Here is a 20,184-nt window from a genome sequence, read left to right on the forward strand (position 1 = left end):
TCCATGAGCTGAGCACACTGCCTTTGTCAGTTAACCTCTCTGAGACTCCATTGTCAAATCTGCAAAGGAGGGTGCAGATATGCAGTTGGGGACATGAATGCTTTGTGCACTGAAAGGGGATCTTTAAAGTCACGGCTGTTGGTGGGAGCATGGTGGCTCATGCCTGTAATCCCAGCACGTTGGGAGGCTGAGGCGGGGGATCACCTGAGGTTAGGAGTTCAAGACCAGCCTGGCCAACATGGTGAAAACCCATCTCTACTAGAAATACAAAAATTAGCTGGGCGTGGTGGTGTGTGCCTGTAATCCCAGCTACTTGGGAGGCTGAAGCAGGAGAATCGTTTGAACCCAGGAGGTGGAGGTGGCAGTGAGCCAAGATTGCGCCATTGCACTCCAGCCTGGGGAACAAGAGCGAAATTCCATCGAAAAAAAAAAAAAATGAAGTCACTGCTGTGAAGGGCTCTGATGAGGATGCAGTTCAGGCAGCTCCCGGCAGCCAGGGAACAAAGGCCCCATGGCTTGCTGTGTCCATAAGACCTGCCCTGGGCTGGGGGGTCAGCCAGGGAAGCCAAGTCTCAGGCCAGACACAAATCGCAGTCAAGAGAACTTTGGGGAGTGGAGGAATGCCACCAATCCAGCACTAAGGGATAGAGATTAGAGCCAGATTTATAGGGCCACTGTGGGGAGCAGCAAGGAACAAAGTAGGAGGTGTGAGGGGATAAGGGGTTTCTGCTTCAGGGCCCAGTGCAGATTACCTGTTAACCACTGTTCTAGTTGTTGAGTGTTTACTTGAGCCAGGCACTGTGCCAAGGATCTAGGATTGTGCAACCAAGGAAACTGAGGCCCAGGGGGTTAAATAAGTTGCTTCAAGTCAGACTCCAACACATTAGAAGACATTACCTCCCTCCCAGGCTGGTGCCTGTCCTTCCTCTATCCAGGCTTACTCCTGCATGACCAGGTCCCCTGAGGCTGCCCCATCCTGCTCCTTACCTTTGGCCTTGACCTCCATCCACCCAGGTGGTGATCCAAGTGCTGGATGTCAATGACTGCCGGCCACAGTTCTCCAAGCCCCAGTTCAGCACAAGCGTGTATGAAAATGAGCCATCGGGCACCTCGGTCATCACCATGATGGCCACTGACCAGGATGAAGGTCACAATGGAGAGTTGACCTACTCACTTGAGGGCCCTGGCGTGGGTATGTGGCCTTCTTTGGACACCCATGATGCCTTGGGGGGTGGGAGGGGCAGGCCTGCCAGCCCAGGCCAGGAGTAGAGGGAAGCGTGGGAAGGATGTCTCAACCAGAGCTACTCTCCTGCCCCCACTGCCAGAGGCCTTCCATGTGGACATGGACTCGGGCCTGGTGACCACACAGCGGCCACTGCAGTCCTACGAGAGGTTCAATCTGACCGTGGTGGCCACAGATGGTGGAGATCCCCCACTCTGGGGCACCACCATGCTCCTGGTGGAGGTCATCGACGTCAATGACAACCGCCCTGTCTTTGTGCGCCCACCCAACGGCACCATCCTCCACATCAGAGAGGTACTCCTGCCCCCAGGGCCTCCTGCCCACCAGTATTTCCTTCGTCCAGCTGTGGCCTAGAAGAGTGGAAGCACTCCACTCTAAAGGTGGGGAAACTTGGCTTCAGGAAAGTAGCTCCAGGAAAAAAAAAAAAAAAAAAAAACTTTTTTAATTAAAAAAAAGTTTGTAAAGGTGGGAAAACTGAGGCCAGAGAAGGAAGCAGACCTGCCCAGTGCCACACAGGGCGATATTGAACAGTGGTTACTATATGGGCTGTGCTAGTAAAAGATCTTTGGTTTGGCCAGGTGCAGTGGCTCACGCCTATAATCCCAGCACTTTGGGAGGCCGAGGCAGGTGGATCATTTGAGGTCAGGAGTTTGAGACCAGCCTGGCCAACATAGTAAAACCCGCTCTCTACTAAAAATGCAAAAAAAAAAAAAAAAAAAAAGAGCCGGGCATGGTGGTGCATGCCTGTAATCCCAGCTACTCGGGAGGCTGAGGCAGGAGAATCGCTTGAACCTGGGAGACGGAGGTTGCAGTGAGCCAAGATCACACCACTACACTCCAGCCTGGGCAACAGAGTGAGACTCTGTCAAAAAAAAAAAAAAAAAAATCTTTAGTTGAAGTCTAACTCTATCGCTTATCAGCCCAATGACTTTGAGCAAGTGACTTCTGTAAGTCTGTTTTCTGTAAGTCTATTCTTTCCTCTGCAAAACAGGACTAATAAGTAAGTACTCCATCTCTTGCTCCTAGATGTCTACCAAAAAGGACAGACTCCTCCACAGCCAACTTCCCCCATACTTGTCTCAGAATAAACACACACGCCCCTTCCGTCTGTCTGTTGTTCCTGCTGATACAGTGTGGAGACAGCCTAGGAGCTGAGGATGAGCATCAAAATAAGAAACAAGGGGAAGTGACAAGATTCTGGAATCTCTCCAGTTCTTCCACTTCTCTGTCTAAATTGCCATATAAAGATAGGGGAAGTACTCCTTTGCCTTCTGCTCTCCCCCTTTCTTCTAAGCACACAGGCCCAAAGTGCTCTGTAGTGGCACCATCAGAATGTCTCCCACTTGTTCTTTGTCCCCCAAACTCCACCCAGGCTTCACATCTCAGAATGTCCGTGCTAAGTCCATCCTGTCACTCTGTCTCCTCTTTGAGGTCCTGCGGGAGAAAACTCTCCCAGGGCTAAGCTCGAAGAAGCATTGTGCCTTTACCATGTGCTTTGCTTTCTTTACCTTGTGTCTAGTGTCTCATCGGCAGTGATTGAGCAGTCGGTCCTCTTTGCTTTGCCCTTTCAGAGTGGTCAGGCCATCTTGAGTGACCCTGCAGGGACAGGGCTTACAGCTTGCTTCCCACCCCTCAGCTTTCATCTTCCTGACCAACCAATTTTTTTCTTTACTCTAGTTTTTTAACTTGATCAATCTTGTTATAATTTATGTATTCTTGTCCCCTGCATCAAATCTCTTTTGTGGAATGAGGCAGGGTATAAATTAATAATAATCTAGTCCTTTTTCACACCGAAAGCCCCATTTATGAACACTTTCCCTTCAAGGGCTTTACATTTGGAAAGATTTATGTCTCCTGAACAATCAGGATGTATTAATTATCTATATGTCATCCTACTTGTTATTAATTAGACGTAACTGCCATTGAGAACTTCCAGTTGTCATGATCCATGAGGTAAACAATGAAACCATGCTGAGCTGATCATTTTTCAACTAAAAGCAAAGAAACTTGCCCTTTCTTTTTCCCTGGGCAGCCTTGTCATGGGTCAATGTATGATTTCAATGAGGTTTTGAGATCTTGGACTTAGCTCAATGGCATTCAGGAGACTGAGGCTCAGGGAAGTGAGGTGGCATGTCCAGGTTCCAGGCAGGTTAGTAACAGACTAGACCCTGGTGGCCAACCCCTATCCTATCCACCATGTCACCCTGCCTGTGCCCCGCCCCCATTTTCAGGTACCCCATTGGATGGATGGTGTTGTTTAGGGACACCCAGAATTCCTGTGTTTGGGGTAGCAGAGAGAGCAAGACTGATACAGGACAAAGGGCAGCTGTGGCCTCAGCACTTAGATCCCCTCTGTCCCCTAAACCTCAGCATGCAATGAATGGGACTGGAAGGGCGGAGGCAGCTCCTGGGAAGATGGTCACCCTGGGAAGGCTTGAAGCATATGGTTCTCAGGCTGGACTGTCAGTGCAGTGGCCTTAGCTTGGGTTGAGGAGGACAGAAGAGGGACAACAGCTAGCAGAAGCCCAGAATCCAAGAGAATCCAGCCGAGCAGCCTGGTGCTCCTGGCGGGTGCTGCAAGTTGTTGAGGACGTTCTGCTATCGCAGGAGAAAGAGCGAGGGCTCCCTCAGGGCCTAGGAGCTGAGATTCTCTCAGGGGTCCAGGAGCCTTCCTCCCCATGCTCCCCACAGGAGATTCCGCTGCGCTCCAACGTGTACGAGGTCTATGCCACGGACAAGGATGAGGGCCTCAACGGGGCGGTGCGCTACAGCTTCCTGAAGACGGCGGGCAACCGGGACTGGGAGTTCTTCACCATCGACCCAATCAGCGGCCTCATCCAGACTGCACAGCGCCTTGACCGCGAGTCTCAGGCGGTGTACAGCGTAAGGGCGGGGCCCGGTGTGAGGGGCAGGGCTTTCTTCTGGGCGCGGGTCCTGCACTTCGCCTCCTGGAAAGTCTCTAGGGGACCTGGCCACCGGGAAGTCCCCAAGCCAACCCCCTCTCCCAGTCTTTTCCTCTGACTGTGCTCTTCCGCTCCTAGCTCATCTTGGTGGCCAGCGACCTGGGCCAACCGGTGCCATACGAGACTATGCAGCCGCTGCAGGTGGCCCTGGAGGACATCGATGACAACGAACCCCTCTTCGTGAGGCCTCCAGTGAGCTTGCCCACCTCCTGCGCTGGTCACACCCACACAGGGACTCACCTGCCTGCAAGCGCACACGCGCACACACTCTCCTATATACACTGTGCCAGAATACACATTTGGCTAGACGTGGAAACATCTGTCTGCATGCACTTCATGCAAGAACAACTATTTATTGAGCAGCTGTGTTACACTATATTGAGCTATATTGAGCGCTGAAAAAAAAAAAGGCAGACCAAAATGCCTGACTCATGGAGCTGATAGCCTCGTCTTTGCCTGCACACACACATACACACACACGAAGTATGAAAATCAGCTCTGATTTTTTTTTTTTTTTTTTTTTGAGACAGTCTCTCGCTCCGTTGCCGAGGCTGGAGTGCAGTGGCATGATCTTGACTCACTGCAACCTCCACCTCCCGGATTCAAGTGATTCTTCTGCCTCAGCCTCCCAAGTAGCTAGGATTACAGGCGCCCGCCACCATGTCCAGCTAATTTTCGTATTTTTAGTAGAGACAGGTGTTTGCCTTGTTGGCCAGGCTGGTCTCGAACTCCTGCCTCGGCCTCCCAAAATGCTAGGATTACAGGCATAAGCCACTATGCCCCGCCCAGCTCTGATTTATAGATACAGGGCTGACATGCAATCTGACAGCAAGGCTGAGGGCCCTTCCTGTGGACTTCAACTCTCTGACATGGTTGCTTTTTCTTCTTGTGTGCACATGGGATGTGATGTTCCCTGGAGACTGCTGAGTGTGAGTGCACACACATGCATGTGCATATAAGAGTAACGTGTGTGCTCCTCTCACTTAAGCACTCGTTTGGGTTCTGGGCAACACTCCGTGAGGGCAGAGCTTAGGTCCCCAGGCCATGCTTTGCTCCCTTGAGGTTACAACGATTCTACTCACCCCATAAGGCCTGGACAGTAAACTTCCTCAGCACCTACAAAGTCACTGCCCAGGGCCCTGAAACAGGGACTGGAAGCTCGGGTCTTCCCTTGGTCCCCTGTGATGACATCCCCCTCCCTCTGCAGAAAGGCAGCCCCCAGTACCAGCTGCTGACAGTGCCTGAGCACTCACCACACGGCACCCTCGTGGGCAACGTGACAGGCGCAGTGGATGCAGATGAGGGCCCCAACGCGATCGTGTACTACTTCATCGCAGGTGGGGCCGGACAGAGCTAGTGCCCTGATTACCCTGAGGCTAGAGATGACTCACATATGCCCTGCTCCTGGCCCTGCCCCCTCACCCTGTGCCATGGTCCCACCCTCAGCTGGCAATGAAGAGAAGAACTTCCATCTGCAGCCCGATGGGCGTCTGCTGGTGCTGCGGGACCTGGACCGGGAGCGAGAAGCCATCTTCTCCTTCATCGTCAAGGCCTCCAGCAATCGCAGCTGGACACCTCCCCGTGGACCCTACCCAACCCTTGACCTGGTTGCTGACCTCACGCTGCAGGAGGTGCGCGTTGTGCTAGAGGACATCAACGACCAGCCGCCACGCTTCACCAAGGCTGAGTACACTGCAGGTGCAGGGACTGGAGCCTGGGCACGAGGTGTGGGGTGGCCCCTGCCCTGCCACTTACACCGCCTGCCTCTTCCTGCAGGGGTGGCCACCGACGCCAAGGTGGGCTCAGAGTTGATCCAGGTGCTGGCCCTGGATGCAGACATTGGCAACAACAGCCTTGTCTTCTACAGCATTCTGGCCATCCACTACTTCCGGGCCCTTGCCAACGACTCTGAAGACGTGGGCCAGGTCTTCACCATGGGTAGGGGCCTGGCAGCACATAAGTGGCCTCTAGCCATGACCTCTCAGTCACTGCATGGACTGTCATCTGGGGGGAGATGGGGTCTGTGGGAGCACCAAAGGATATGGGTGGCCCCCCAGCCAGCCATGCCAACCCTGTTCATCCACCTATTCAGCAATCCGTTCTCCAGTGTATCCACCTATCCACCTCTTCATCTACCCACCAGCCCTTTCTTTTCATTCTCTCTTCTTTTCAACTCATCTATCCATTACTTATGCATCCATCCATGTATGGATGTATCTATCCTTCCATCTATCTGTCCATCCCTCATTTTATCTTTGCATCCATCTGTCCATCTGTCTGTGCTTCCATCCATCCTTTCTTCCTTCCATCTGTCCATCCATCCTGCTTTCATTCATCTATCCATCTACCCATCTTGCCACTCTCCTTCCCATAATATCTGCCTGTTTTTTCAGTTGTGCACCTCACCCTCCCCTATGTCAGGCATTGTGTTAGGACTGGGGCACCAGGATTCAAAGCTCATACTTATACCTATGGATGTGCATGTTTGCTTGTGCATTGACCTGTGTGGATGGCTGAGACTCTCTGGGTCAGGCTCTAGGAGATGCCCCTGTGGGTGTCCCATTACCTTACTCCCAGCCCCAACCCCTTCCCCCTTCTTCTACATCTAGACTCCTCCTCTGTATGCCTCGTCTGTGGCCTGGCATTCAAGGCTCACTAGATCTTCCTCCTAATCCCTTTTTCTGTTCCACAGTCACCTGCTATCCTTAAGGGCCCTGTACCCTGCCTAGCTAAGCTGCTTAGCATCCCCTCGGCCTGCTCTCTCCCATTCTCCCCTGGCCTTTGACCCCTCTGCCTTCATTGCCTGGAACGCCATTTTGACCCCTTCTTTGCCTTCGGATATCCCTCTCCCACGCTTCAAGGTCTAGCTCATATGCCACCTCATCCAGTTACACAAGCAGACACCATCCCTTTGTCCTCTGAGCTCTCACTGCTCTTATTTTAATAAATCAAGGCACATAGAGGCTCAGTAGCTTTCTTGAGGTCACACAGCTAGAAAGTGACAAATTTTGAGCCCAATCTATTGTCTTTTGAGAGAAGACTATGCTGTACCACCTGACCATCTCTCTTCTATGAGTTTTGTTGTTGTTGTTTTCTTTTTTCTTTTTTTTTTTTTTGGTGATAGACTCTCACTCTGTTTGTTGCCCAGGCTGGAGTGCAGTGGCGTGATCTCAGCTCGTTGCAGTCTGTGCCTCTTGGGTTCAAGTGATTCTCCTGCCTCAGCCTGCCAAGTAGCTGGGATTATGTGCACTCACCACCATGCCTGGCTAGATTTTGTATTTTTAGTAGAGACAGGGTTTCATCATGTTGGCCAGGCTGGTCTCAAACTCCTGTCCTCAAGTGATCCGCCCACCTCAGCCTCCCAAAGTGTTCAGATTACAGGCGTGAGCCACCACACCCAGGCTTATTTGTGGAATTCTGAGGTACATGTGTTTGAAAGAGAGAGGAGAAACAGACAGACACTCAGGGGGCTCAGAAATGGTCCTTTGCACCCTAGCATGGGATAAGAGAGTCACAAACTTGTCATCCGCACTCCCCTGTGATGATAACCAGCTGAGACCCGAGCCATTGCCACTTCAGATGGGCATCGTTCCCACCCGCCTGTCACCTTTGCTGCCTGCTGTGCCCTGTGGGCATTTGTGCTGCCTCCCCTAGATGTGCCCACCTACCCCAGGGCTCATGCCCCTTCCTGGGGATTCGGGGCACTGAGTCTCTGAGCCGTGCCCCGCCTTCGGGCTTCCTGCAGGGAGCGTGGACGGCATTCTGCGCACCTTCGACCTCTTCATGGCCTACAGCCCCGGCTACTTTGTGGTGGACATTGTGGCCCGAGACCTGGCAGGCCACAACGACACAGCCATCATCGGCATCTACATCCTGAGGGATGACCAGCGCGTCAAGATCGTCATTAACGAGATCCCCGACCGTGTGCGCGGCTTCGAGGAGGAGTTCATCCACCTGCTCTCCAACATCACTGGGGCCATTGTCAATACTGACGATGTGCAGGTGCCTCATGGGCCCACCCGGGGCCGGGGCAGTGGAGGGAGAAGAGGAGACCAGGCCACAAGGAGAGACAGGGCATTGTGCAAAGGCCAGGGCGTGAAAGGCAGTATAGGCCCCACTTAGCCATTTCCTATCAGTGCGGCTTTGATAAAGTTCTCCCAGGTCTCTGGGCCTCAGTTTCCTCTTCCATAAAATGGGGCCAATAATAAATAGTACCTGGCCAAGTGTGGATGAAGTGATTGGCACCATGCCTGGTCCTCAGCAAACATTCAAACATTCAGTAATGAAGGGTCTATTCACAGGGAAGGGCAGAAGGGGCTCCTAAAAGAGGCCTGCCCATCCCTGTGGCTCCCTGCTGTGGTGGCCACACCCTACAATACCCCTTCCCATCTAGTTCCATGTGGACAAGAAGGGCCGGGTGAACTTTGCGCAGACAGAGCTGCTCATCCATGTGGTGAACCGCGATACCAACCGCATCCTGGACGTGGACCGGTGAGTGGGGGCCTGTGTTGGGACTGTCAGCCTGTCTGCCTGCCTGCCTCCCTGCCCTGGAGTAGGGGAGGGGACCCACCAAAGGAGACACAGACCACACCATCAGGCCCACTGTGTGGGGCCATCTCCCAGAGCGGGGCAGGGCTAGGAGAGAGAGCAGAGTTTGGGGGTATGAGCAACTCTGTCCCTCTGAGCCTCCCTCTCCCCATCTGTAACATGGGAGTATTCAGGCCATGCGCAGTGGCTCACACTTGTAATCCCAACACTTTGGGAGGCTGAGGCGGGTGGATCACCCGAGATCAGGAGCTCGAGACCAGCCTGACCAACATGGAGAAACCCCGTCTCTACTAAAAATACAAATATTAGTCGGCATGGTGGCACACGCCTGTAATCCCAGCTACTCAGGAGGCTGAGGCAGGAGAATCACTTGAACCTGGGAGGTGGAGTTTGCAGTGAGCTGAGATCATGCCACTGCACTCCAGCCTGGGCAACAGAGCAAGACTCCATCAAAAAAAAAAAAAAAAAAAATGGGAGTATTCCATCCACTGTGAGGATGGAACAGGATCCTACATGAAGGTTCGAGGAACCTTGTAAAACACAAAGCTGTCCTGGCCAGTGGACCTCAATCTTGCAAGGCTTGGGGTTGATGAACTTTGGGGGCTTGAGGCAGGAGCAGAGCAGACTGTCGTTGGCGGGGAATGGCTGAGGAGGAGAGCTGAGACCCCTGCCCCTCGCCCAGGGTGATTCAGATGATCGACGAGAACAAGGAGCAGCTGCGGAATCTTTTCCGGAACTACAACGTCCTGGACGTGCAGCCTGCCATCTCTGTCCGGCTGCCGGATGACATGTCTGCCCTGCAGGTACCCGGCGACCCTGCCCCACAGCCCTAGCCGCCCTCCCCACTGCCCGGGCTCACCCCGGTCCTGCTCCTGCAGATGGCGATCATCGTCCTGGCTATCCTCCTGTTCCTGGCCGCCATGCTCTTCGTCCTCATGAACTGGTACTACAGGACTGTGTGAGTGTCCCCCACCCCTGTTATCAGGGGACCGACCATCTGCTCCCAGATGGCCACGAGGCAGGCAGGGCCTGAGACGCCAGCTTGGCCCCAGCCCCCCTCACCAGCCCCTCTCTGCTTCTCTCCAGACACAAGAGGAAGCTCAAGGCCATTGTGGCTGGCTCAGCTGGTAAGTGAGGGCCATAGTGGGGAGACAGGTGAGAAGGCAGTGGGCTGGGGGCCTGGAGTGCCCACCGGGGCCTCACAAGCCTGGCTCAGGCCCTTCACTGGGCCCAGGACCACGCCCCGCACCCCATCCTCCCTCACCCCCCAACACCACCCCTACCCCTGGCTATGCCCCTCCCCTCCATGCCCCAACCCTTCTCCCTGCAGGGAATCGCGGCTTCATCGACATCATGGACATGCCTAACACCAACAAGTACTCCTTTGATGGGTGAGTGGGGTACTGGCCCTGCCTGGTCCCCTGCGGGGAGTCCTGCCAGGACCCAGCTGGGGAGAGCTGCAGTCTCCCAGGGCTGGGGCTGCCGAAACCCAGGCTGTGGGCGCCCCCTGGTGGGCGGGTCACCCTCCCTTCACCCTCCCTCCGCCCTCAGAAACCGCGTGGCTGACAGGGGCTCTCCACTCCAGTGGGCCTCAAGTTCTAGCAGGATCCTAGGGTGGGAGCATGCACCACAGGCGCCAGGGCGTCACACCCCCAGTCAGTGAAAGGCACTATATGGCCAGGGAAATAGGCAGGATGTGGGGTGAGGCTGGAAGGGCACCTGTCTACTCGAGCCTTCCCTCCCTCCCCAACTGCAGAGCCAACCCTGTGTGGCTGGATCCCTTCTGTCGGAACCTGGAGCTGGCCGCCCAGGCGGAGCATGAGGATGACCTACCGGAGAATCTGAGTGAGATCGCCGACCTGTGGAACAGCCCCACGCGCACCCACGTGAGCCAGAGGCGGTCAGGCATCACAAGGGGCAGGGGTGGAGGGGCTGGGTCTTTGCAACCTCTGGCCAAGGAGCTAGGTTCTTTAAGGGGTGGCCCCCTCTCTTGTACATGTGTGTGGGGTCTGCCTCTGCTTCAGCTAACGTTCCCTCTCCCCAGGGAACTTTTGGGCGTGAGCCAGCAGCTATCAAGCCTGATGATGACCGATACCTGCGGGCTGCCATCCAAGAGTATGACAACATTGCCAAGCTGGGCCAGATCATTCGTGAGGGGCCAATCAAGGTGAGCCCTCCCTGCAGGCTCCACACCCACTCCCCTGGCTGAGGTTGGACCCCACTCCAGAGAACACAGGGTGGTGGTGACCTCCAGGCTCAGCTAGACCCACCCTCCACTGGGGCGAGAACACCAGGGATGATGGGGGGCTACTCCAGCCTGCGGTGGCCTTAAAGGCAGGGCTCAGGAGTGAGTCCACATGTGTCCAGGCTGGCCACTGTCTCCAGGCTCTGCTGCTGATCCTCTGCCCTAGGATCATCAGGATCAGATGTCTGTGTACCCCTGACTCCCAGAGGGAGTGGGTGAGGGGCGGGACAGGCAGGGGAGGGCCTTGGTGGGGGTTAACCCTTTCCCTCCCCCAGGGCTCGCTGCTGAAGGTGGTCCTGGAGGATTACCTGCGGCTCAAAAAGCTCTTTGCACAGCGGATGGTGCAAAAAGCCTCCTCCTGCCACTCCTCCATCTCTGAGGTAGCCGGCTGGGTGGCCGGGAGCTGTGTGCTGTGCCCCAGCCTGGGGATGCTCTCTCTCTTGCTGTCCTGCTGTCCTTCTCTATGTCTCTGGAGCTCTGCAGCCAGGACCAAAGACAGCAATGGGTGGGGGCCAGGAAGTCAGACAACAGGCTCTGCTTTCTGGGCTCTTGGGGGCTTTCACAGGAATGGGGTAGTCTCTAAGGCAGTCTTTCTCCGATTAGAGAAAGACCTCAAGAACATACTTTTGGGGGTGATGTCACTGTAAGAAACTCGGCCGGGTGTGGTGGTTCACACCTGTAATCCCAGCACTTTGGGAGGCCGAGGTGGGAGGATCAATTGAGGCCAGGAGTTCGAGACCAGTCTGGCCAACATGGCAAAACCCCATCTGTACTAAAAATATAAAAAATTAGCCGGGCCCAGTGGCAGACGCCTATAATCCCAGCTACTCAGGAGGCTGAGGCAAGAGAATTGCTGAAACCCAGGATGCGGAGGTTGCAGTGAACCAAGACCATGCCACTGCACTCCACTGGGTGACAGAGTGAGACTCTGTCTCAAACAAAAAAAAAAAGGAAAGAAAAGAAACTGGCCGTCAGGGTCAAACAGGCCTACATATGTTTGCCTGTAGTGATTATGTCAGCACTTACAAAAGTCAGGCTTTACCTAAAAACGAATTTCCAGTTGGGCCCACATTCTCAACAGGAATAAGCTAGTCGAATAGCCTCATAGGACAAGAGTGCCAGTTTTAAGTCTCCATCCCACCTATTTATCCTCTGCAGCTTGTCCTGTTGACACTTTCTGCCTGGACACAATTAGAGGTAATCTGCTTGAGGCCAATTTGGCAACAAACCCAGATACCACAGTTGCATCTCAGGATTTTTATAGAGCACCAAAGTTAATATATAAAATTAAAGATTCTCAGCCAGGTGTGGTGGCACACGCCCATAGTCCCAGCTACTCGGGAAACTGAAATGGGAGGATCATTTGAGCCCAGGAGTTTGAGGCTGCAGTGAGCTTTGATTACATTGCTGCATTCCAGCCTGGGCAACAGAGAGAAACCCTATCTCTAAATAAATAAAGGCCAGGTGCAGTGGCTCACACCTGTAGTCCCAGCACTTTGGGAGGCTGAGGCAGGTGGATCATCTGAGGTCAGGAGTTCCATGGCGTGCCTGTAATCCCACCTACTTGGGAGGCTGAGGCAGGAGAATCACTTGAAGTCAGGAGGTGGAGACTGCAGTGAGCCGAAATCGCGCCACTGCACTCCAGCCTAGGTGGCAGAGCGAGACTCTGTCTACACAAACACACACACACACAGATTTTCACAAGAAGCCGATTCTCCCAAGAACCCGATTCTCCCAAGAACCCATCTGCAGCACCTTAAGCATTCATGGTTCCCCTTTGCAGGTAGTTTAAGAAACAGAGTCTGACAGGCCTGCTGCAGTAGGAGCCCAGGGTTCAGCCACATAGCCAGTGGGTCTCTGGGGCCATCCACCTGCTCACCCCTTGGGCATGGCCCTGAGTATGTAGGGGTCCCGGCCTCTTGCAGCTGATCCAGACTGAGCTGGACGACGAGCCAGGAGACCACAGCCCAGGGCAGGGTAGTCTGCGCTTCCACCACAAGCCACCAGTGGAGCTCAAGGGGCCTGATGGGATCCATGTGGTGCACGGCAGCACCGGCACGCTGCTGGCCACCGACCTCAACAGCCTGCCCGAGGATGACCAGAAGGGCCTGGGCCGCTCGCTGGAGACGCTGACCGCTGCTGAGGCCACTGCCTTCGAGCGCAATGCCCGCACAGAATCCGCCAAATCCACACCCCTGCACAAACTTCACGATGTGATCATGGAGAGCCCCCTGGAGATCACAGAGCTGTGACTAGACACGGAAGCCCCGTGGGTGTGAGCAGCACCCGTCCACCACCCCCTCCCAGGGAGCAAGGGCAGGGACAGGGCCGGTCGGGGGGGCCCCTCCAAGGCCAGGCCTGCGGGACAACCTTGGCTTGGCCCTGGCGGCCCGAATCAGCTGCTCAGATCCCACTTTTGCCAGACGCTCATTCAGCATCTGACCTCTACCTTCATAAGATCTGTTATTTTTATAAGAAAACCAAACAAAAATGCTAAGCCTCTAAGGACAAGGTAAGGAGGGTCACTGGGGCCCAGGAGTCTGGGGACCAGCTTGGCTCAGGCTGAGCTGAAAGAGGCCGAACAGGCCCTCCTCCCTCCTGGCTCCACCCCGCAAGCACCATCCCCTCCGGCTGAGCAGGTGCAAGGGAGGCCCAGAGGCCCAGTGCGGACATCTCCTGCTGGCCGAACACCCCTGACTCCAGTCCAAGTCCTGCTACATTTCCGCCACATCCCTGCTGGACGTCCAGGTGGAGGTGGCATCCCCACATGGACAAAAACATCAATGTCAATGAACAAGCATTCTCTCCATTTCACTGGCTTCCCAAATGTGCCCAGCTTATAAACAGAAGTGACAGACGTTCCCTCGGGTTTTGAATGTGAAGTGTTCGTGTGTGTTCCTTTTTTAAATTATTCCCTCAATAGTTTCCCCTTGGTTTTGTTTAACTGGTACCCACTACAAGTTTCTGGAATGGTTTGTTTAAAAATCAAGGTAACTCTCAAGGAACTGGCAACGTGCTCTGACTCTGGCCTCTAGGGAGCAGGGACAGGGGCAGGTGAAGGGCAGAGCCGACCTTCAGGTGCGCCCGACCTACTGCTGGCCCTGAGTCTTGGGGAGGACCAGGTGGGATTTTCCTTTATCCACTTTGCTTTCATTCTCTGGCCAAGAGGGGTCATGGGAGTGCTGGGCCCCAAAGGTGTCATGGGCTCAGAGCTCATCAGAGAGGAACAAACTCTTCCAGCTGAAGGGTCACAGAAACATTAGGCCCAGATCTGGCTAACAGAATTTTATTGTTAAATCACAGAAACTTTAGTGCAAAACAAAAATCACGAAGTCCATTTAATAGCAACTGCATGCCCTGCTGGCTTTGCTTGCTGTCTCCTGGCAACCAGAAGTGGACAGAAGCATGGGTGCCCAAGCGGACCACAGACAGCATCCAACCCCCACACCCCAGCATCCAATCCACACCCAGCAGACCCCTCGGCATGCCGCCCTCTACCAGGAAGCCAGAGGCCTAGGAGCTCGCCATCCATATTTATTTGAAAAGGTCAAAAGGAGCATCTATGAGACAAGGGAGGGGTGCAGGCTGAAGCAGCGCCTCAGCAGCCAGGGACATGTAGGCAACACGAGCAGGCATAGCACGGCCACCACTGTCCACACGCTCACACAAGCCAGGCCCGCGGGGCCTTCGGAGAGCTAGCAGGTTACATTCAAGCAGATGGCCCCCTTCCCACCCAAACCCACAGAACCCCAAACAAGGTATCACCAGGAAAGACACGGGAAAGCCAAATCACAGTTGAACCAGGGACAGAGAACCCTTGGCCCCACTGATGTCTCAAGCCACCAGCAGCTGCTTCCAAAATCCCTATGCTATTACAGCGGGAATTACATCATTTAAAAAGCCTAATTATTCCGGGCTTCTAATCTTTCATATAAAACTGACTTTGTTTTGCTGCTTTGTTCAGCTGAGAGGCCCAGGAAAGGGGGGAGGGTCCCTGATCAGGGCAGGAGGCCCCTTAGAAGCCCAGGCCCACCAGTGCCCAAGCACATGTCAGGGCTCAGAACAAGGCCCCAACCAAGAGGGCTGATGGCCTCCAGTCAAGAAGCTGTGGCTCATGCCAGCAGAGCTCTCTCCTCCTCCAGCAGGTGCCATGCGAGGGCAGGCTAAAAGACTTCCAGTGCATCAACATCCATCTAGCAGAGAGAAAAGGGGCACTGAAGCAGCTATGTCTGCCAGGGGCTAGGGGCTCCCCTGCAGACAGCAATGCTACAATAAAGGACACAGAAATGGGGGAGGTGGGGGAGCCCTATTTTTATAACAAAGTCAAATAGATCTGTGCGTTCATTCCCCCAGACACACAAGTAGAAAAAAACGAATGCTGTGGTTTCTGCCAAGATGGAATATTCCTCCTCCTAGTTCCACACATGGCGTTTGCAATGCTCGACAGCCTGGTAGGAGAGAGGAAGCTGAGTTTAGTCTTCAGATGACAAACTCCGTTCCCGGCCCATCAATGTATCAGATATCACCCCAAAACGGGACCTGTTCTCTTGTCCTAGGTCAGCTGGATGGCACCAGATGCTGAAGACCCAGGATAGGATCTCACTTAAAAACAGGGAACACGTGGCCATCAGAGTTTTGGGAACTTCTAAGGCACGAGTCCAGAGCAGCAAGATGCCTGCAGTAGTTTGCAGATGAGTACCCATGCAGGCAGGGCTCAGGACCTTTCATCTACCTGCACCCGGCACCCAGCGTCCTGCTAGCAGCCTGCACACTAATTCCCAGGCAGAACCTCCTTGTCTGAGTTAGGCTACACACCAGCTCGGGCCTGGAGAAACGGGCCCACATTTCCCCAGGACAGCAGCAGAACCAGCTGTGGGGTGGGGCTGGTGGTGGAGATGGGCTGGAGCCTAGCTGGAGGAAAGAGCTGGACACGGCCAGAATGGGGGCTCCCTGCCCCTCCCTGCAGTGGTCCAAAATGACACAACCGCCACTGACATGGCCACAGGGAAGCCCGGTGAGGAAGGAAAAGTTGCACAAAGCAACATTAAGTAACAGGGACTGGACCAAACATCCCCACCCAGGGAAGCAGCACAAGTCACCCAACTGGTGGCTGCCAGGGCCACAGTGCCCTAGGGCTGCTGGGCAGGGGCCAGCTCTCAGGGCCTTGAGTGAAGACTCAGGCCTGGCTTCAGCAAGGGCAAACATGTTCCTGGGGGACAGGACCTGGGCAAAGATCTGGGCAATGAATCCCACAGACCTTGTGCAATCCCTGGAGTGACCCTGTACAAGACTGACACTGTCACAAGGGAAATGAAGACAAAAGCAACAAAGCAGAAGCAAAAAAAATACTAAAAAAAAATTTCACCCCACCCATCACTACAAGAGTGTAGTTCACCCTGTCTTTGCTGGGGGACCATGAGTAAGCCTAACCACCTCTCTGGGCCTCAGTTTTCTGGTAACATAAAAGCAGGGTGGAGAGTTGATCACTGGGTTCCCATTAAAGCAGGATTCTCACACAGGCTACCCCAGGGCAAGACAGGCTGGTGGCGCTATCTGCTGAGCTACTCACATTGCACTGGGCTGCTGTCTCTGTGTTCTGGCACCAGTAGCTTGGGCCCCATACACACTTCTCAGTTCCCAACAAGGGCTTACGGGCCGAGGGGCAGGCTCCAATTTTCTATATGGTGAGAAAAGGAAAAGAAAGGGGGAGAATGAGAGCTGCCCAATGTATCCCTTTCAAAACTAAGAAAACGGTTTCCAGAAGGAGCTAGGATTAGAGCTCCACCACGCTCTTTCAGAACATCAGGGTTGCTGAGGAAAGCCATGGGGCTTGGGGTGCTGGCTCCCTACCTTCTTGGCTCTCCCACAGTGGAACCCAGAGACTCTACCCCACGGCCAAGTCTCAGAGCAACCCTTCCGGGTCTCTGCAGCCCCTCAGGTTACAGCTGCCCAAGAGGACCCACACCACCCAGTGAGGCTCACCAAGCACACGAAGGAAGGATCCATCACCTCCACCAGGATCTCGATCAGCACAGGCTCATACTCTGCCACAAACTGATCACACTGTAGAGGAAAGCAGAGACACAGGTCCAGCTCTGGGGGTGCCCGAGCACAGTGGGGCACAAAAGGCCAGGCAAGACCTGGATACACTCTTCCCTGAGAGCTCCTGCCATTCCCAGCCCACTGGGTCCTGGGGCCTCCCTTTCCAGACACCGTATCTACATTTGGCCTCTCTACTTCAGGTTGCTTCCCCCAGTGGCTCATCTTAAGCCAACAAATCACCTCCAAGTAAAACTTCATTGGACTCCATGCCTGGAGGCAGAAACAGCTGGTTTTCCATCAAAATGTACCCCAGCCTTGGCATACTTCATCAGGTTCTGCCATGCTGGCCTACCGCAGCCCAGCCCAGGGCATACCTGCTTCTGGTAAGGGTCGGGCAGGAAGCTGCAGCCTTTCTCAAGAGCAGCCAGGATCTCCTGCTTGGTGCTGTTTTTCTCCAGGTTGCGATCCAAATAACCCACCAGTTTCTTGCACACTTCGCAGAAGCCACCGTCCTTTGGCTGAGTCATGTGAACTACACAAGAGGGCGGCAGGCTCAATGCTGGCAGGGCCCTCCCAGACCCAAGAGGGGCACCATCCTCTCCCGCACCACACCCAGTGCTCACCGGTCAGCGCAGGCAGCCGCGTGCCAGAGCAGAGGTGCAACATGCTGCACACCAGCTCAGGGCTGACTTCCTGCAGCAGGATGGACAGGATGGAGCTGCCGTACGTGTCCACCACCTCCTGGCACTCTTCCGACAGGGACTTCGGCAGCTTCGAGCATATTTTGTCAAAAGCGTCGAGTATTTCTTTCTGAAACACACGAGAGGATCGTGTGAGAAGATGGGAGGCTGGACAAGGGTTGGGGAGATTCTGAAAATACTAACATGGCCAGGAAATGAGTCAATGGTGGGTGCCATTTCCACCCCCAGGAAACTACCAAACCACAAAGCAGGGCAACGGTGTCCACCCTCCCCCGACCCCCGCCAGCCTAGAGGTCCCACTGGTGAGGACTGCCTTCCATGAGATGGGGACATGGCTGTACACATGTCAAGGCTGAGCCAAGCCCTCTCTCCTATGGGACTTTCCCACTGGGACATTCAGGCTCGGGGGGCAGGAGAGGCCCTCCCTCTGCCAGGACAGCATACCTCAGTCTTGTTGTTGTCAATCAGCTTGGTCACCTCCTTCACCAGGAATTCACACACCTCACAGTAAACATCAGACTTTGCTGGTACCTCGTGCTTCTGTAGAAAGAGTAGAAGGAGAGTACTTTTAATGCTGGGACTCACAGCCCTTGGTCTTGCTCCCCTAAAGGAAAGGGGATGCAGAGACCAGGGTGGGTTAGCACATCAAGGGCCACTGCCTCCTGAATTCCAAATGATGTGTGGCTTCTAATATCCCAGTTAATTCCCTATTTTTATATCCACCCCCTTCCCCAATCCTCTACCACCACCACCTCCCCCTAACCCCACCAAAACAAAACCCAGGAATTCACAGTTCAGGAGATAGAAAGTTCCTTCCCCACCCCAAAGGGCTGTCCTGATGATGTGTTCAGTTACAATCATTTCACCATTCAGGGTTCATTTTGGGGAGGAGGATGAGGGACCAAAAGCAAAGTGAGGGGCTCACTGTCGGTCTACTATCTAGAAGACAGAACGTTGAACACATTTCAGGTCTGCTCGTGTGTCTCCCATGTCTCATTAGCACTTGAGAATGCTCTTCTAGAACCCACCTTTAATAAGGCAATACTGTTACAGAGGATGTTCTGTGGCAATGGAAATGTTCTCTATCTCTGCTGTCCACTATAGGCTCCAGCTACCTGTGCACTGAGCACCTGCAATGTGGCTGGTGTAGCCAAGGGGCTGAATTTTTAATTTTGCTCCATGGTATTTCATTAAAATTTAAGTAGTCACATGTGGTTGGAGTGCAAGCTATAACTCTTCACTTTCTCTGGCCGTCACTTTGGTCAGCGGGCTGGAGCTGAGGAGCACCCCGTGGAGAGGAAGGCAAGAAGCAGTGCTTCCTGGATTCCAGCTGACACTTCGGCCTGGCCCCTGGGCCACACGCTATGCACATGCAGAGAGGAGACAGCAGAGAGAGACAAACAGCTGGCAGTCAAGTGCCGTGGGATGTTCTAGAACAAGAAGCGTGTACATGTGCCATGTGTTAAGGCATCACACAGCCCGGGCCTTGAAGAACTAGAATGTAAGCCCCATGGGCACAATGACATCATCTATTCACCACAGCCCCTAACACGCTGCCTGACCCATAATAAATGCCAAATACAAATTTATTATGGGATGAAGTAGTCTAATCTTCACCAAGTGAGGTGTTCTAGTTAAATAAAATAGACACCCAAGTATACAGGCTGCAGGCCCAGTGAGGCTTCCGTACACGCTGAGGGATGTGCTGGGAACATCTCGTCTGTCAGGGCCATAGGATGGGGAAGGACCCAGACAGTGCATGTGAGAAGGTGAGGCTGGAGCCAGGTACTGCGAAGTCACCTTTGAATGGCATGCTGAAAATATGCAGGCTAATGATCCCAGGACCATTAGGGTTTACAACCAAGGAAATAAAACGTTTTCAAAAGAACTCAGGGTCGGGGGCTGCATTAGTATAAGGGATAGGATAAACCAGTGACCACAAACCCAAAGACCTTTAGGAGCCAGGCAGGGAACCGAAAGAAACAAGTGACTCGTAAGATGTGATGTGACACAGCAGGGAGTAGTGTGGCATTGCACAGCCCTGGCCAGTACACACAGTGACACCAGGTACCTTAATGGGCTCCACCAGTTCCAGGGCAGGGATGACATTCTTGGAGGCCACTTTGGCGGGGACCAGAGTCTGCATGGGCATCTCTTTCACCTCATCACAGAACCCAACCAGCACACAGATCTCCTTGGGTTGCTGAAGAGAGCACAGAACAACCAGTCAGCAGCAAGCCTGCGCCCACCCCTCCTCAGTCCCAATCCAGCCAGAAGACAGGGAGCTGGACAGCACCCCGGGCCCAGGTCAAGGCTGCCTCCCTCTCCCCCTCCCACAACGGGGCAGATTCCAGATTCCATGTGAAAGGGCTCGTGTCTGAAGCAGTGCGTATGTGCCAGTTACATCTGGGGGAGGAGACCACACAAAACTCCTAAGGGACA

At 54.1% G+C, this 20,184-nt stretch overlaps 2 protein-coding genes across 5 annotated transcripts in view; one reads left to right on the forward strand and one right to left on the reverse strand.

Moving 5' to 3' along the window:
* The window catches only part of CDH23 (cadherin related 23), a 419,760-nt gene extending 405,841 nt beyond the window's left edge, over positions 1 to 13,919 (forward strand). For both annotated transcript variants that reach the window (XM_055274603.1, XM_055274604.2), the window contains 17 exons: positions 1,015 to 1,192; positions 1,326 to 1,537; positions 3,935 to 4,126; positions 4,285 to 4,398; positions 5,414 to 5,543; positions 5,653 to 5,904; positions 5,983 to 6,144; positions 7,952 to 8,208; positions 8,600 to 8,697; positions 9,437 to 9,557; positions 9,633 to 9,712; positions 9,841 to 9,881; positions 10,085 to 10,145; positions 10,511 to 10,640; positions 10,799 to 10,921; positions 11,275 to 11,379; positions 12,925 to 13,919. In XM_055274603.1, coding sequence (XP_055130578.1) covers positions 1,015 to 1,192; positions 1,326 to 1,537; positions 3,935 to 4,126; positions 4,285 to 4,398; positions 5,414 to 5,543; positions 5,653 to 5,904; positions 5,983 to 6,144; positions 7,952 to 8,208; positions 8,600 to 8,697; positions 9,437 to 9,557; positions 9,633 to 9,712; positions 9,841 to 9,881; positions 10,085 to 10,145; positions 10,511 to 10,640; positions 10,799 to 10,921; positions 11,275 to 11,379; positions 12,925 to 13,251 — 2,583 coding nt within the window. In that variant the 3' untranslated portion in view covers positions 13,252 to 13,919. The remainder of the gene's footprint in view (positions 1 to 1,014; positions 1,193 to 1,325; positions 1,538 to 3,934; positions 4,127 to 4,284; positions 4,399 to 5,413; positions 5,544 to 5,652; positions 5,905 to 5,982; positions 6,145 to 7,951; positions 8,209 to 8,599; positions 8,698 to 9,436; positions 9,558 to 9,632; positions 9,713 to 9,840; positions 9,882 to 10,084; positions 10,146 to 10,510; positions 10,641 to 10,798; positions 10,922 to 11,274; positions 11,380 to 12,924) is intronic.
* Positions 13,920 to 14,269: 350 nt separating this feature from the next.
* Positions 14,270 to 20,184, reverse strand: part of PSAP (prosaposin) — a 35,304-nt gene continuing 29,389 nt past the window's right edge. For all 3 annotated transcript variants that reach the window (XM_055274607.2, XM_055274606.2, XM_055274605.2), the window contains 7 exons: positions 19,814 to 19,945; positions 18,187 to 18,282; positions 17,665 to 17,851; positions 17,416 to 17,573; positions 16,982 to 17,062; positions 16,569 to 16,676; positions 14,270 to 15,447 (listed from right to left, as the gene is read on the reverse strand). In XM_055274607.2, the coding sequence (XP_055130582.1) occupies positions 15,412 to 15,447; positions 16,569 to 16,676; positions 16,982 to 17,062; positions 17,416 to 17,573; positions 17,665 to 17,851; positions 18,187 to 18,282; positions 19,814 to 19,945 (798 nt within the window). In that variant the 3' untranslated portion in view covers positions 14,270 to 15,411. The remainder of the gene's footprint in view (positions 15,448 to 16,568; positions 16,677 to 16,981; positions 17,063 to 17,415; positions 17,574 to 17,664; positions 17,852 to 18,186; positions 18,283 to 19,813; positions 19,946 to 20,184) is intronic.

This window comes from Symphalangus syndactylus, chromosome 4 (assembly GCF_028878055.3).
Source record: "Symphalangus syndactylus isolate Jambi chromosome 4, NHGRI_mSymSyn1-v2.1_pri, whole genome shotgun sequence".
Taxonomy (NCBI): Eukaryota; Metazoa; Chordata; class Mammalia; order Primates; family Hylobatidae; genus Symphalangus; species Symphalangus syndactylus.